Genomic DNA, 18,281 nt, shown 5'->3' on the forward strand with positions numbered 1-18,281 from the left:
CCTGGCTTGTGGTTGTGTTTTCGTCGTCGCTCTGTTAGTACGTCTTATGCTTTGTTGATCTGATTGGTGTATGAAAAGTGTATGAAAAGAAAAGAAAGAGATATATACCCCAGGTATATCTAGAATATACATATCTCAAATCCCAGAATGCTTTGCACAGAGAGCAAAGCATTATGGGATTTGCTGTCACAGCGGCCTACTGTCTTCATAGAATGTCGCTACCCGACAGTAGCATCTAATAACAACGATGACGCAGGCATCACACATTGGAGGAGGAGTTATGTGACCAACGGGTCATTTCTCAATCTAATCTATCTGGCAGTAACAAAGCCTGGATCAGCATGTAAAAAATAATTTTAGTGTTCTGAGAAAATGCGGTTAGTAGCAGATAATTCATTAGTATTGAATCATGCCAATCTGACTACATCACCAGTGGATATGTTGGTTTTATATTTCCCTTAATAAAATCAACTAGAAAAGTTTTAATTTATTTTATGTTTTTAAATTATGTGCAACTTTTAATTTGGGGAAAAATAACCTAAAAAATAAATCCTAATCCATTGCGTTCATAGCTTCCTACTAATGCTTTTCATATTTTTACTTCTTCACACCCTGTAAAAAAACTATTACCATATTTAATTTTAATGTATTTACATTTCTATGCATGGCAATAAATGTGTTGTCATGATAGCAATGTGCTTTAAGTATCACATGCAAATTTGAGGATGAATAATTTTCAGTGGTGAATCTGTAAAAAAGGTTGTGCAACATTTAGCTGCTGTTGCCTATTCCATGTGAAGGCTTTATCTCTTGGCTCAGTGTATTTCATTTTGCTTGCACCTCACTTGGGAGACCTTGACTGTTATAGTCTGGATGCATTTAGAGGCCTGCATGTATTTTGGAGCCCAGTGGAGCTCTTTCTCTTTGTATTTAAAGCACAGCTCTGTAACCTTGTAGAAAAAGGTTACTAAGGATATATTTTTTCCTAAGCTGTGGTACAGTATCTCAGTCTGCTGATGGTGTTTAGATATTGAGGCAAATATATCTATCGATATCATGTAAAAGGCACAAACTGCTATAATGATTTTATCTAAAGAAAGAGTAATAAATGGAATCCTCCTGGTCTATAAATACTGTAAATATATTATGGAAGACCATTGCTGTAAGCACTTGATTCTAAAAGTGATGTCAAGCAACATTGAATAAAGTTAAAAAAAATCACTGTATTTGAGTTTGATGCAAACCACAAGGCCATGACATCCTGTGACATTTTTTGGTGACAGACTTGTAAAGAAAACAGCTGTTCTAAAAGTACACCAACCACAGGAGGGCCTGTGAATGAATAGCTTAGTGTGTTCAATTTCAGCCATGAACTACAGATAAACAAGTAGCAAATGTTACTTGATGCGAATCAGATCATGAGAAATGAAAGCTGCCAGAATTTTCCTGATATAGTTGGATCTCAAGATCCAAGCCGTCTAAGCCGATCCAAGCCGTCTATTCACCATGCAGGATGCAAAAGGGATCCCTGCAAAACCCCCCAGCGTTGCGTAACACATTGTGCTTAAACATACAAAATCATCACTTAAAAACTGACTAAATCGACTATTTTGTCTGTTGACGCTCCTTTTTTATGTAATATTAATGGTTTAAAATAATAAAAAATACATATTATTTAAAGAGACTATAAAAAAAAAACAAGGAAACTGTACAACAAACATAATAAACATTATTATTAAAAACATGAAAGGCAATCAGTGGAGGTATTCGGTCCTAAGAAGATACGTTTTTAGCCTTGATTTAAACTGAGGTAAAGAATAAGTATAGCAAATATCAGAATGGAGTGAATTTCAGAGTTTAGGAGCAGAGTGGCAGAAAGCTTTGTTCCCTATAGTGAGGAGGCGCGGGAGCCTCAATAAGGTGAATGGATGAGGAAGACCTACTGTAAGGATTCAAGATGGGGTAGCAACGTGAGGGAGATCTGAGAGGTATTGGGGATCAAAATTATGGAAGACATTGACTTTTAACAGGAGAATTATCAGGGTGTGAATTATTTTATAGAAATATTTGTATGTTCAACCAGTAGTTTAGGTCATGAGTCGACTCAGGTACGGTTATGTGGGTCAAAAGCGCAAAAGTTTAGAGTCTACAACGTTGAGCGGTCCAAACTCATTCTTGGTTTACAACGAACGCTTTATGGCAGTTCTGTTGATGCCAATCGAAGCACACCAATTATTAGTTTTAGTGGGTATTACTTTATTAATTTAGGTGTGTTTTGTCAAATGAACATTCTCCCTTAATAAAGGGAATCATTATTTAATAGCTTGACAAAAAAAAAAAAATTTTAAAAGGCGAAAAAAAAACGTTAAAGAGAAAAAAATGTTTCCCTTGAACAGTTTCTCATGGTACAACAATCACCATGGACTTACGGCATGGTAGTAATGCATGTATTTATAGCCATTATTGCAAATCTTGAGACAAGGAAAATTAGGTTTTTACACTGGATTGTCCTTAGATTTATAGACATTGAGCATTTTTTTATCTAAATGCTGTGAAGTGAACCTGCAAATCTAGGTGTGTGTGGAACCAACTACCAGTTTTAGTCCGTGAGGCAGACACCCTGTCTACTTTTAAGACTAGGCTTAAAACTTTCCTTTTTGATAAAGCTTATAGTTAGAGTCGCTCAGGTTATCCCGAACTATCTCTGTAGTTATGCTGCTATAGGTTTAGACTTTTGGAGGACATGGGGACCCCCATTTCATCATTCTGCTTCATTCTCTCTCTATTCTCCTATTCTGCAGAATCTGTTAGTTCAATCTCTAATGTTCTGCTCTCTCTGTTTTTTCTCAGAGTAGCTTTGCCTCGTCTGTTCCTGTTTGGCTGTGACTCCATCCTGGAGAGAAACATCAGCTGTGCTGCTTCCATCAACACCCTTGTTTATAGATCCTGGAGATCGGGCTGTTTTCCAGTGTGGTCCTGTTTCTCTGACCGTGACTGGCTGGATGTGCTCTCTTCATCCTCTGGCATGGGAGCTGGCTCGGAGCTCGTCTGCCTGGCTGTGTGTTTCATAGACGGGGCCGCCTTTTACAGTTGCCTTTTGTGTCTCTGCTTCTGTCTCCTTGAACCCCAGTCGGCCTCAACAGATGGCCGCTCAAACTGAGCCTGGTTCTGCTGGAGGTTTCTTCCTGTTAAAAGGGAGTTTTTCCTCTCCACTGTCGCTACAAGCATGCTTAGTGTGAGGGATTGTATTTGAGTCAATGCAATCAACTGGTTTTCCTTAGATAGAAAACTTTGTATCAATTTGACTGTCTGATCTGGTTGAACTGAACACTAAAGTGCCTTGAGATGACATGTGTTGTGAATTTGGCGCTATATAAATAAACTGAATTGAATTGAATAGTTGAAGCTAGGGTAGACTTTCATATAAAAAAGATTTAAAAAAGAAAAATCAGTAACATACTTCTTAAATCAGGGTCACTGAGGACTAAGGATTAGGAGAATTAATATGAGATACCACAGGTGTTTTCGTTCTCTGTAAACATCTCACAGAGCCAAACGGCCCAACGACTCATCCAGCTCCAAGACCATTAGGCTTATTACAGAAACCGTAATGCACCCTCTAATGAGAAACAAAGGATCTCAATTCAAACCGCACATCTCCAGGCTAATGCAGTCATTTCTCGAGCAATTAAATAAGGTATTTTTCTTGTGTTGGAGTTGGTCAAGGTCACAGCACATCCTTGGAAATCCATTTTTCATACAAGGGCAGAATGCGAATGAGGGGGTCGCCATCCCCTGGCTGCTGTTTCGCTCACGTTATGTAATGAGCTTCTCCTGCTCCCTGTAGACTAGATGTCATTATAGAAATGCATTACCTGAATCCCCTTACCTTCCAGTCGCTCTCGTTTATTCAGTTCTGTGTATCCTTGGACAAGCCATTAGAAATGGATTATGGGACATTTTCCCCTGAGAATAAAGCTGCTGATGACCTCTTGCCTTTTTTTGTTATCTGAACATCCATGTTATCATTCCAGACAACCGAAGGTCTCATGTCTATGAGTGGTGTGCATTTGCTACAAGGTAAGGAAGCTTATGAAATGGTTTCAGCTGTAAAAGAAAAGATAGAAACAACCAACACTCACCTGTCACCAAGGAAAGAATGGATCTCATTTAAAATGAGCTCCCTAACAAATCTCAGAAAAAGGATTCACTTAGGGAGATTTGGTATTTTTTCCTCATCTCCATGTTTGTCCAAGTGAGAATACAAAAAAGGAAGACGTGTTTAAAAATACCGGAGAGGGAGAAGTGTGATTATGATTGTCATCAGCGGGGCGATTACCTGCCACAGGGGTTCCTGAGGCTCGGCTGGTAATACGTGAGCAGACCAGGCGCCATGACATTGACGGGGCAGCCACCGTTGTACTCCTCCTTCGCCCAGTCCTTCAAAACAAACAAAAATTCTAACAATGCAGCACAAACAAATCAGAATGACAGAAGACCCTGAAAAACTAACATGCACTGCTTAAAATTCTGACTTAATTGGGGATGCCCTCATCTAAAGATGGCTGTCACCCTCTTTTTCACCGCATTCAATCTTCCAAATTCCAAGACATTTTTTTTTTGACAGCCTCATGAGTAGCGAGTTATTTTTCATTACAGACCGACCGGGAACAGAGTTTTGACATCACATTACAACCCTGCGAACACATCTTATTACCTAATACCACTAAAGGTGTGAAGAAAAAGAAAAGGAACCAGACAGTTAGGGTGGCTCATTTATAGCACATTAGTCAAATATCTTTTAGCCGTACATTGAGCCATGGATTACTGATAAGAAATGTGTCAAATTTATTCAGAAGGATGAATTTTGAAGAATATTTTTTCCTTTTTACCAAGAAAATTTAAAGTTTTTAATGAATTTGTTGTTGTTGTTTCTGTTTTGTTTGATACGCAGGAGTAAGGCATGAAATGAAAACATGGAAGATTGAGAGAGTAGGAGGGAGAGGCAGACAAAATTAGAGAGCTGACGGATGAGAAATCTAAGACAGAAGAAATGAATGTTTGGGAGGGAGAGAAAGATGATCCTGAATCTGACAACACCTTGAAACACTGATAAAGAGTCAGAGGAAGACAGGGAAACAGATGGAGCAACTGCATGACGATGTCGCAGCCTTCAAATTGATGTATATATTAAACAGTGAACAGCAAAGTTTTAGGTCTGAGTTTTGTGACTAAAACATGCATCACATTTTTATTTAATTGAAAATGAAAATCCACAATGATTTAAGAAAACATTAAAAAAACATATTTGTTGGAAGTTCAGGGCAATACTAAATAATTAATTCATTCAGTTTGCAAATTACTGGCTGGGACAGGTTAACCTTGTGGCTATTACTTTCAAAGTAGTATTTGTTCATATATTGGATTCAGGCTTAAATAAAAGATTACTTTTTGGATAATCAAACTAAAGAACCTTTTTTTTTTTAAAATGGTTGCATTGTCCTCTAAATTGCTAGTGCCAGCCAGTTCAAAGCAATATAAGTTTTATTACATGATAAACTTGTACACCTATGATAGTTTGCTCTGTTGTGGTTTTAATGATGCTTAATGTCCTTTAATGATCTCTAACTGACTTTCTAAGGCCTGGTGGACTTTCTGAATTATTTAGGCAATTTTTTTGAACTAGATTTATTGAGGACTTTCCGAGTAAAGGGGGATTAATACAAATAAAAGAAAAAAGTATTAAAAAAAATAAATAATTTTCCTTGAACCGTATAATTATGTTCCACTTTGTTTCGGTCAATTACATTAATAAAACAAATAATTAAGGAGAGTTTCAATATTTCAACAGAAGAGCAATTCAGAAAATTCGGGACATGAATGCTCTCCAAGCCCAGCTGTATAAGTGCAGTATTCTCATGTGCAATGCCTTAGTTTTTATGTAAATATTCTTGCATATATATTTTTTTTCTTCTTTAATATTCTGCATATTCCTTTCATAACTTTTTTTCTTATAATATTCATTTATTTTCTTTTTATTGCACTATTTGCCTGCACTGTTTTGTTTTGTATTGTTTTGAGCTGCTAAAAAAATGTATTTTAACCTTGAGGAACAATGACCAAAATAACAGATTCTGATTCTTCTGATGCTGCTCCAACTTAGTAAATTAGTAACAAGTAATTGAATCAAGTTGATCCAACTTCGTGTTTTTAGTAGATAAGTCGAAAGCTGAAATGAACTTGGCCAAACTTAATACAATTACTTGTTAAATTGAAGAAATTTATGCAAGTTAGTTTTGCATTTTCTTTTTAGAGTGCAAAGCTCCTCTATAACAGCACAGCGTAGCAAACTGTAGCAATTTCTAAAATTGTCCTCTGCAGCTTAAATACTCGCGGTGATTACGTGACAAATAAAACTGTCAGTGTTGAAAGCTTTGAATTAGGCGCCTTTAAAGTGTTTTGCTGGAAAGCTTAAAAGCTATTGCTTTGTGTCGTCATTAAGTCACATAACTTGGCATTTTTATTGGTCACTCAGAGCATTATATGGGCGCTATAATGTGTTCAATCATATAGAGAGATGAAGAAATATAAAAAAAAATGAGGGGAATTTCAAAGTATATACTGTATGTGGAATGGAACGGCTGATCTATCCCTACCCAGCAAAGCACTACCAACCTCCTGATAGAGCAGTAAACTCGGATGGAAGAAAAAAAAAGGAAAAACACTGTACCCTCTGAATATTTGATGGGTCCAAGTTAACTCGCTAACATGAACCTGTAATTTTCCAGCTTAATGGAAAAGCAGAGAAACGAAACCCCTCAGAGCCCAGTGAGACGAATACAAGAAATTAAAATGATCTTCTGAACTTAAAGGCGTTCTCTGCTGTACATTTATCGTCGGTGACGTTTGGATAACAGTAATTAAAAGAAGGTAGTGAAGAAATCTGATAACAATTTAGCAGCCATAAAAATCTGGGGAAATCTTTCTGTCAGCTAAGCAGCTTTCATTCATTACTCTTTCTTTACTCAAAGTAATTGTTCTTAAAAGTGACGGCCCCCCTGAGTCTCTTTGTCAGCGAAGTAGAATCATGATATCTCCCTTAATGTTACTGCCTAGAGTTTGCTTAAGGCGCTTTTCCACTGGAGCTTTGCTTTCGATAGCACAGTATATGAAAATCATTCGAGGACCTAGAATCACGCATCTAGCATGATTAATGTACTGTTTCACATTCAATCAATATATGCTATGCATCATGTAATGGAGCCAAATAGCTGTTGTGTTTGTATGTGACACAACATGATTAGAGTAAAAATGATATTCCCAGCAGGTATTTCTTTCTTTGTATTATTGCACTATTCCCACCTATGCTTCATGGATTTAAAGGGAAACCATTTTGGTCGGACAAGCACAGCTTCTGCTTTCCCCCTCCCCCCTGAACAGCTGGGAAATATTGAATCCTAATTACATTTCTAGAAGTAAAAACAATTTTTTTCCCTCTGGAAGAGTGAAAATCAGTGTTACTTAACAACCTTTTAAATCCCAGAACATCAGTGTGGAAGACAGAAATTAAGTACATAAGGAAAGACACAAAGAAGCAAAGATGGAAGAATGTAAAGCATGAGTCATGAGGAAGGAGGGGAAAAAAGGACAGTGTTGAAAAAAGGAATAGACACAAGAAAGGACAAGCAGAAAGAAGATAGGGAGGACATTGAAAAAATTAAGGATTAAAAGGTAAGAGACATTAGAAAAGAAGAGGGAGGCTACAAGAAAGGGATGAAGAACAAGGGAGAGGAAGGGAGCAAATGATGGAAGAAGGAATACATGAAGCAGAAAAATAAAAAAAGAGCATAGTGGAGAAAACAAGGAACGCAAAAAGGTGGGAGGAAAACAAAGAAAAAACTGTTCAACCTTAAAAAAAAAAAGAAGATATTTATCCATTCTTTGTTTTCATAGTTTTTAGACCTGGTAAATACTGCAATCGGATTTCCTTTTAATTTTTTCAAAACTCGTCCAGGCTGTATAAATGCCTTGATCTCAAGTATGCTGGTCTGGAAGATTAATATGTGTGAAACACAGCAGGAAGACATGAATGACCTTAGAAAAGCAACCACAGCTGTCCATCAGTTGGAAAAGGGTTACAAGGCAAGTTCCAAATAACCAAAAGCCTACTGCAGAGAGCTTTTTCACAAATGGGAAACATTTGACAGCTGCCAATTTAGCACAGGAGAGGATGTCCCAGAAAATTCACACTGTCAGACCGTTAAAGATGAAAGGGCCTCGTCTCAGAATCCAAAGGCCCCGGAAAGCATGTTAAATATTAACATTCATGTCAAGAAAACTGGAAAAGGACTGAGAGGAAGCCATTTTACAAAGGGTGCATATACACGGTAATACGACGCACACCCTTTTCTACCAAAGGGTTGAGATGCATCAGTAATAAAGTGAGTAAAAATGTGTGAAAATGCGGCCCTATGGTAAATTCATGACTGCTGTTGGAATGTTTTCACAGTTTTTGACTAGTAAGCAACAAAGACTTGCAAGCTTAGAAATAGCAAATAGGTAAATACTTATTGAACGCACAACATAAAGTTCCGCATAAATTTTATATGTGTTTGAATGCAGTCACGTGAGTGAATTTGTTAAGCTCTGGTAAAAAAAAAGCTTCATAATTAAAATTATTATAACTATTATTATCATTGTTAGTTAATACTGTAATCATTACAATTACAGTTGCAAACCGAGTTACCAGATATTTAGACTATGTCCCATCATTTTAGGCTAAAAATTTCTTAAATTAAGTGTATTTACCCTTAATTTGAGTAGGTAAATGAGATAGTTTGCCAATGGAATGAGTAATTTTACTCTTAAAATAAGATAATTAGATAATATGCACTTAAAATAAGACAATGCAATTGTGTTTTCTTATTTTAAGTGTAAATTGTCCTGTTCCATTGACAAAATGTCTCTTTTACCTCCTCAATTCAAGAACAAATGCACTTATTTTAAGAAAAAAGGACGTATCTAGATTTTGATTTTTTGCAGTGAGTGACAATCCTACTGACAGTGTGCCTGGAGCTACTGCGGGTCATGGGGTAAGGAGTCATGCTCTGCCTGTAGTAATGTAACTGAAGACCCCATATGGGCAGACCAATCAGAACTCTGCCGGTTGGCGCCAAGTTGAGTCATGCCCGCTGTGTGGGATTAAATTATCTCTATGTCAGCTAGGTCTATCCTATCACCATAGAATGCTGTTGAGGAAGATTTTTTATTCATAGAACAAATTATATTTCATGCACAAATGCGGCTAACCTATATATTAGCGATAGTTTCCTTATATAACCTACAGACACGCTTTATCCCCAGAGGCACATTGAGTGGATGAGCATAAGGGATGAAGACATCATCCTGCATTTATGGCATCATTACTAGCAAGTGGTTAAAGTAAGTGACTTCCTCTTTCTTCATGGTAAAACTAGAGTTTCATGTTTTGCACTGAGACTCTGAATCCCTCTAAATCTACAGCAGTTTTTGAACTAAAGCCATGAGCTAAGTACTTCTTTACCTCTTTTCAACAATAGCATGCATGCATACAGTTATTAACGCAAGTGTTTTATAATCTGAAATATAACCAGCTGTCTGTTTTTATGTCCCTTAAATATATAAGCATCTATAAGTAATTAAACTGAGGCTTTTCAAAGGTAGAACAATGTCTCCATGTTTATTCTATAGGCAGCTTCATATGGCTGGATTTGTTTTGGTTTTTTTTTGTCAATTTGACTGATAGATCCATGCAATTCTTACATTTTTATATGAGAAACCTCAGGGCATCTAGCAGTCACTGACACTGTCATAAATCCCTTAAATAAATATAAGGAATGAATTCCAATTGATCTGCAAAAAAGCTGATTTTGCAAAAACATAACAAAAACAACAGAATGGCTCTGAGGTGCTCGGAGGAGACAGTATAACAATGTGAATTTTAATGCTAAGTTTTAGCCATGGCTAGAGGTTTCATTTTATTACTTCAACCTTTGTTTCTGTTGTCATGTTCACAACTATTTAAGCACTAACAAAGATGAGTACAGCTTCACCACTTCTGTTAAATCCTGGCATGCCACACTTTCATGGAACTGAGTAACCTATGACTCGAGGGGGTTGAAATATTGGTTTCAAAGCAAAAATATTTGAAATATAACAACAGACACTTTGACTACTGAAAAGCTTACTTTCTCTTCATAGTGGATGCATGATGCAGCCTCAGGACCGAGATACTTCACCAGACTGGAGAGCACAGCTTCCCTTCTTTCTCCAGCCTGCAAACACAGAGAAAAGCCAGCCTCAGCTTTGTATCATCAGTGCTTACCATTTAAAAGCACAGCAGCATACTGCCAAAGAAATAATGCAAATTAGTATTTCTTCAAGCTCAGAGAGAGATTTTGTTGTTGTTAAGCAACCACTACAGCGAGCATGAGCCTTATAAAATCATAAGTATGAGGAATACAAAAAAAGAAGGAATGATTGAATGACATGCAGTGAAGCTTGGATCAGATGGAGGACTGAATCAAAGTGATAATGAAATGCATCCTGCTGCTCCCTTAGATCGACGACTATTTCCTAAATGGCATCTTGGAACAAACTCAATTTGTTTTATACCCGTTTTACGTTTGCTACTAAATAGATTGCTTAAATGGGGATTTTTATTTACTTTATCTTAAGAAAAAATCTTCTTTTTAATATTCTCCCATCATCTTAGTATTTAAGCGTGATCTGTGATGCAAGACATTTTCCTAACAAGGAGTATCCCGCAGGATTTGCAAAGGAATTGATACCCCTTGAAATTTCACATTTGCTACACAGAAATATTTTAGTACATAAGTATGATGATTATTTAATTCCTATAAAGTGCATAAAAATGAAAAATGGTGCTATGTAAAAACTGATTTTCTCTGCATAATTGTGATATGTATTTTTCTACAAATTGAAATCTGAAACTATGGTGTGCATGTCCATTCCATTGATAGTATATTTCAACCGTTCGAGTTCACACATTGCATGCCAACAAGATATCTACTCAGTTGGATAGTGTCACTACAATAGTGATATAGGTCACTTTACTAAACATCACAGACATCAAAGGAAGAGCAGCTGGGAAAGAGATAAGGAATAGTCAGAGAAAATTTGGAAATTTGACTTATAACATCACAATTAAAATATTCTTTAATATTGTGCCGTCCTTGTTTTTACTAAGAAAAAAGCACACATTTATACGGAAGAGGATTAGAGCCACTGAAAAAAAAAAAAAAAGTTCACTGATTTTTTAATTTTATTTCAGTTTAACATGGGAAAAAAAGTCAGAATTCTGACTTTTTTTTCAGAATTCTGACTTTAATCTCAGAATTCTGACTGAATACTGACAATAAAAAAATTCTGAGAAAAAAGTCAGAATTCTGAGATTAAAGTCAGAATTCTGACTTTTTTCCCATACTATACTGAAATAAAAAAAAAATCAATTAACTTTTTTATTTTTCAGTGGCCCTAATCCTCTTCCGTACATTTAGACTCCGTTAACTAATTAATGGATTTCTGATGGTAATTGTAAATTTTAAAAGAGGCTGACTACAAATTCTGAATCTGAGAGCAGTCCTTAAAAATTATGCAACATTTATTGTTGGTCAATCATATTAAACCCCATTTGATACACTGAAGTTTTAGGCTTTAATGCTACAATCTGTGAAAATGTATAAGATATGTACGAATAAATGCATCAATGAAAGAATGCTTAATTTCATCAAGCAATAAATAATATTTGCATAATTTATATATATATATATATATATATATAATCTTACTGAAAAGGCTATGAAGAAAAAACATATTTATTTATACCCCTTCTCCTTCCTATATTCTTTATCACAAAAGTCTTCCTGATTCCTACATTACTGAGTTTGAGTCCAAAGTCAAAAAAATATATATCTGTATATATCAACATCAATATACATTTGCGCATTCGTCTTTTTTTATTTTTTTATTTTTTAAGCATGTGTCTAACCACAGCTTCTTTCAGGCAATTATGACCAAAAGCCCAGAATACTTCAACCAATGCAAAGATCTGTATACATATACTGTATGTAGATTGCTTAATATTACTATTACATGTTCAAAGCTCATTGTTTATTACATATGTTTTTATGACAACCAGTTCTTTTGTTTTTTATTTAACAAGAGCTTTTTCCCTACAATCTCATGCTTGGACATTTATACAAAAATTGTGGCAAGGTAAGGTCCTACAGCACCTATGTGACATTTATAATTTATTTATGGAGTGTCTGCTTTACCTTTCAGTGTGGAAGTCTATCAAAAAATTAAGTTGAAAACACATTTTAGCTGAGAATGGAGACATAAATAAAGAAAGTTATCAGAAAGCAGCAAATAACACATAATTCCAAAAGTAAAATAAAAGAGGAAAATATTAAAATGGAGAAACTGGCCTTTAGAACATTCAGCAAAACAATGGAAACAAAAGGCTTCAAAGGAGAAAAATGAAAGTCAAAAGAAGAAAATATAAACAAATAAGTAAAAAGAGCAGCACAGAAAAACACATATGGATAAATTGTTCAGGCTTTGATGGACAAACTGACAAAGAAAGAACAGAGATAAGGTCGCATACTGTACAGAGAGTGTCGGATTAAAGGCTTGCCTGGTTCATCTGTGCTGCATTTTTCTCTGCTGCCTCCCTGTTTATGACCAATCAAACTATAACAAAGAAAAAAAGAACCCCTTTGTGTAAGATCATTGGCACCCCTCTTTGTACTCATAGTGAAAACACAGAGCTGAAGGAGTTTTAAACAGAATTTAACCAAGGTATCCAGGGTTTTCTTTTTCAACTCCCTATGTCTGATGTGGCCATCGGATGTTCATCAAACACTCTAAAATTGCATTGAAAATTGATGTTTATTGAAATTCTTGTTAAAACTTTAAATATAACAGGGTTACATAATGCTACAGCATGAATGATTAAAGGAACTTTAATTCAAAAGTGATCATGATTAAATCTTGTTTTGACATCCCAGGGTGAAAACCAGCAAGCAAATTCATGATTTAACACACTTCCCTGTAGCTTCCCTACTGTCATTCCATCTAGACAGTGTCTTGCCCTCAATCAAAATCTAATACATTACAAAATATTCGTAAATGAGTATATTATGGTAATCTAATGAAAATTAAAATGACTCCAATAGGGGAAAAACTTAAAAACTATTAAAGCTACAGTGTGTAATTTTCAGCTACATCTAACGTCCAGGCTGCAGACTGCAGCAACATGAACATCTCCCCCCCACCGCTTCTCCCCCCCAATAGTACGGCGAGCGTTATGGGACAAAATGTCTTCCACGACGTCCGCATCACCTACCTCCTCAAGTGATGAGGTTTGTTTACATAGATAATTTTACAGATAGTATTTCATTAGTCTGTGTAGGGTATAGATTTCAGTACCGTATCAGTTCATCTCTCTCAACTTGCCGTAGTTACTTTCGAGCGTAATGGGCGATCTTGCAATCGCTAGTTTGTTGGCTCTGCACTGCCGTAGCGCAAAGATGTCTGCCTCCATGGCTGCGAGACCCGCTCCTATGTAATTATAAATAACGAATTCTAAGGCAACGCAAATATTAAGGTTAAGAGGCTGAGCTGGTAGATGATGATAAATAACAGTTATGTGTAATATATTACATTTCTGACTGTATATCCCTGTAATAATTACACACTGTAGCTTTAAATGTGGTTTACTTAACATAAGATCTCTTTCTTCCAAAAGCCTTTTAGTTAATGACTTAATTTGTGATAATCCAACTTTATATTGTCTTACAAAGACCTGGCTGCAGCAAGAGGTTTATATGAGCATAAATGAGGCAACTCCCTGTACGTATCTACATTTTAACATACCCAAAAATTCTGGGTGATGAGGAGGAGTAGAAACAACAATTATTCAGTCTGACTTACTGATTTGCCTGAAGCTAATTTGCTATTACAACTCTTCGGAACAGAAGAGGCTGGGGACTTAGAGGCGGCCTCGCCCGGTGAAGTCATTGAGGTAGAAAGGCTTTTGGTAAAAAGGTCCTAGGGGTGGAAGAGATTTGTCCTGAGTAGCTACAGGACAAATACTCAGGATGTTGCAGGACTGTATTGGCGTACACATCTCTGCAGCATCGAGTGGCGATAGGAGGGTGTGCTCAAATTACACACCAATTACACACTGATCAGCCTTTCCGGTAAAGTTTACTTCAGAGTGCTGGAGAGGAGGATCCGGCTTAAAGTCGAACTTCGGTTCCAGGAGGAACAATGTGGTTTTCGTATCTTTTGCTTCAGACTCGACCAGCTCTTTGTCCTTCATTGTGAGCTTGAGGGTTCGTGGGAGTTCGCCCAACCAGTCCACATGTGTTTGTGCATCTGGAGAAGGTGTTCAACCCTGCCCCTCATGCTGCCTTGTGGGGGTGCTCCAGGATTATGGGGTCTGGGGCACTCTGCTAAAAGCTGTCCGTTCTCTGTGTGACCGCAGCAGGAGCTTGGTTCGCATTTCCGGCAGTAAGTCAGATCTGTTCCAGGTGCATGGTGGTCTCAGCCAGGGCTGCCCTTTGTCACTGATTCTGTTCATTACATTTCCAGACAAAATTTCTAGGAGCAAGGACGCCTGATGGATGGATGAGTGTAACACCACTAGACAGATCGGTACGGCGGGGGCAGTGATGCGGTTGCTGTATCAGACTGTCATGGTGAAGAGGGATCTGAGTCAGGTGCAAAGCTTTCGATTCACTGATCCAAAACATGTACAGCAGATAAGTTCCAAAAGATGGACATATTGAGTATTCAACCAGTTATACATACCAAATCCACAGCAAGAAGATCAAATGAACCAAAGTTAGTTCCCCACGCACTATTTTTAGATGCAACACCAGGTCGGATATGTGACATTGTTTAATTTAGAACCTTGAACTGCACAGAGCCCAGAGAGACCTATCTACTGTGTTTGCTGCCATTTATGGTCCAGAAGGAAGCATCAGAATAAACCTTCAGTGACCTAAAACTCAAACAGCTGAAATAAACCTAAAACACAAGTGTACAAATAAAAAATTACACGTCCTATAAACAAGAGCATGATATAAAACAAACAGCACATACTGTGCATAATTTAACCCTTTTGTCCACTCCAATCCCATGCTACCAGATTTTCCTCTGTGTTTGGAAATGGTGTAGAAAGTGGAGGTTAATTATTAAGACCATTTTGCTTCTCTGCAGGGTGACGACTAATACCACTGCATAGCCTTGGAGCAAGTCAGTAAAATGACCTAAATTGCAAAATAACCTTAGAGACCGAAAAGGAACTTGTATATTTATCTTTGGGTAAAAGCCAGAAAAGGGAGAAGAAGAGTTATGATGTTGAAGCCTATGAGAACTGGTGAAGAGGCAATATGCTTACACCTGTTTGAAAAATTTCAAGACTTAATATTAAAAATAATGCTCAATCAGAGATTAGTTTCTACAGATATAGCTACAGTCTTACAAAAAAACCGAAATTACATTTTTAAAATTCCAGTCATTTTTAAACCGTTTGAGTGAATGTACAAAGTTGTAATATAAGACAAATCTTGTGTAAAGCCTTTTAAAAAGACAATTGAATGATTAAAAATTTAATCAGGCAAATATATTCCAATACATCACAACCTACAGTTAGATATATATCTAAATCTGTTTATTGCAGCTCATTCTAAATAAGGGAAATCTCAGATTATCTAAATTTGCCCTGATGTTTTTAGAATCTGCAGCATTGCTTTATCCTGAACAAGTATGTGGTGACAGTGTGCCGGTAAGAAATTCTGATGGTAAGATAGCCCTAAGCAAAAATATCACGGTTTCACAGCATTATAATTCTAGCTCTATGCTTGCTGAATTGTGGGTTGATTTTCAGGAAGCATGTGATGTATGCTCACTACCGAAATATGAGATATTTTGTCAATAAAAGTACAGTGAATTATAAACTAGGAGATTTTGCTGGTGGTTGTTTAAATATGTATAAACCCTAATGAACCTTTAAGTTTTGTATCAATGTGAACAACTTTATCCATTTTACATAGAAAATTAGATTTAGGTAGATGTGAACAAAAAATTAATAGATCAATACAAGCCTTTATTTTATGTGATATTTCATTGTATTTAGGTAGTAAAAAAATAATTTATTGAATGCCATTCTAATGCCCTATCCACTCACCTCTGTTGAAAAAGAGTTGGTTGTCGCATAAGCTATAAATTTTAGCCAATATATAAAATATTGGCTTTTATTTTACATCAGTGTATGCTGATAAAATATGTCCAACCTTTTAAGGAGATAAATATCACTATCTGTCAGTAACTGAAATCTTTTGAGTAGATTACCGAGAAACATTGATAGAAAGTGAATGTGGTTTAAGCATAAAAATATAACAATTTACAAGTTACTTTCTTTCTTAGTAATTTATTTCATATTAACTAAGTTTTTTTACTTATTCATTTATTCCAGGTTGAAAATGTGTATTTATTTTTAAGCTGAAATTCTATTCTTATTTTTTGGTGGAAATGTTTCATTAAAGTATTTATATATTTCAGGTTAATTTTCTTTCTACCTCATTTGACTGAAATACAATCAATGTATTCTATATGCAGTTTTTTATTAACTAATAATTCATAAAAGTCAAGTTAAATTCCATGTTGTTATACAGTCATTTTGTACATATGATACATTTGGTATGGAAAGAGGCATGAGGGTGTTGACTAAGTAAAATAACATTTTGCACCCCAATTTGTTCAGGGGTGGCACTAAATTGCACCATCAATGCCTGTACATTAGTAAACATAACAGGAGGAGGAAAAAAGTAGTACTTTCAGCAGAGAAAAATAAGTAATATATAATCTCATTGGTAGCGATAGCTCCACCTGTGACTTCATTTGAAATAAAAAATACACAGCTTAACACTATTTATATGTACATATATAAATATATGTACATATATTTATGTATATGTACATATACATGTACATATTTGTCTATATATATCTCTATCATTTTTTCGTCCCAGCTACAATAAAATACAAAAGTAAAAAGAAACAACAGCTTTTTCATTGGCTACATATAGGAAAAATACCCTGCTCAATACAGAAAAAAATAAGCAGGAAGTTGCTTGCATAAAAAAAAAAAAAACTGAAAACAAAGCCAAAGACAGCTCTTTCATTATGATTGACTTTTTCCTGGAGTAACTATAACATAATCCTTTATTTCATATTGCATCTGAAATAAACATACTCCCTCCAATTAACAGCTGATCTATCCCGAACTAAAGCCTCCAGACGTCCAAAGAAAATGGTACTTAGACATAAATTCCCCAAGCATTCTTTGTAGTTTTCAACCACTTAAAAATGCTTTTATCTCCTACAGTTTGAGAAGTAATAGCCATTATGAGCTGGCTGCAGCAAAGCACCCCCATTCTCAGTTGTGGATGCAATTTTCTTAAAGCTGCACTCGCGTTATATTGCTATTATGACAAGATGCAATGTTCAGACTTTGTCTCTACACACAATAAAAATTTGCAAGAACCCACAACATTGATGTCAAAATCAAATGATCTTCTCTGTTATGCTAATATGGCCTGTTTTTAGAGAAAATGGAAATAAATGTTTGAAAACAGTTTTATGACCTCTTATTCCTGCCAAATATTTGGGCTTTTTAAACCCATTCAGAATACATATTATTTTCCTAATATTTCCATTAGCATTTACCTTGGCTTCACATTAGATCATACTGAATTGAAATCAAATATCAAACAAGTCTAAAAGAGCAACTGCTTTATGCAGGAAGGTAACTGTAACAGGATAAACAAAGGTTTCTAAAGATCTGATTAGAGAGGTCTCACCGCATACTGACTTTACCTCTCTCGTAGTCCAAAAAGTAGCTTGCTGGCCAGAAATAAAGCCCACCAGAGCTGGGTTACCACGTGGGCTGGTGGCATCAAAGGTGACACAGAATGGACAGTCAGTGGAAGATCCTGTCACAATTTCTCCAGAGAAGCCATTCTCCTTCCAAAAGGCCTGTAGGAAAACAAACATTCCAGGTCCATTAGACATAATTGATGATGTAATTTATCATTAACTTCAAATAAAGGTAATAAAAAAAAAAACCCAAAGGAGTTGGTAAATGGGAATCTCCTTTTGGGAGCAAAAAGAAAAAATAAAGTGTTCTTTGATTTTAAGCAGGGGAGCAT

At 36.0% G+C, this 18,281-nt stretch overlaps 1 protein-coding gene across 1 annotated transcript in view; it reads right to left on the reverse strand.

Annotated features, from left to right (window-relative positions):
- The window catches only part of si:ch211-127i16.2 (probable flavin-containing monoamine oxidase A), a 103,542-nt gene that overhangs the window by 9,789 nt on the left and 75,472 nt on the right, over positions 1-18,281 (reverse strand). The window contains exons 9-11 of the mRNA XM_038268250.1: positions 17,950-18,108; positions 10,227-10,313; positions 4,340-4,440 (exon numbers count right to left, since the gene is read on the reverse strand). Of these exons, the coding sequence (XP_038124178.1) occupies positions 4,340-4,440; positions 10,227-10,313; positions 17,950-18,108 (347 nt within the window). The remainder of the gene's footprint in view (positions 1-4,339; positions 4,441-10,226; positions 10,314-17,949; positions 18,109-18,281) is intronic.

Source organism: Cyprinodon tularosa, unplaced genomic scaffold (assembly GCF_016077235.1).
Source record: "Cyprinodon tularosa strain WSP-4 unplaced genomic scaffold, ASM1607723v1 ctg7, whole genome shotgun sequence".
In the NCBI taxonomy this organism is placed as follows: Eukaryota; Metazoa; Chordata; class Actinopteri; order Cyprinodontiformes; family Cyprinodontidae; genus Cyprinodon; species Cyprinodon tularosa.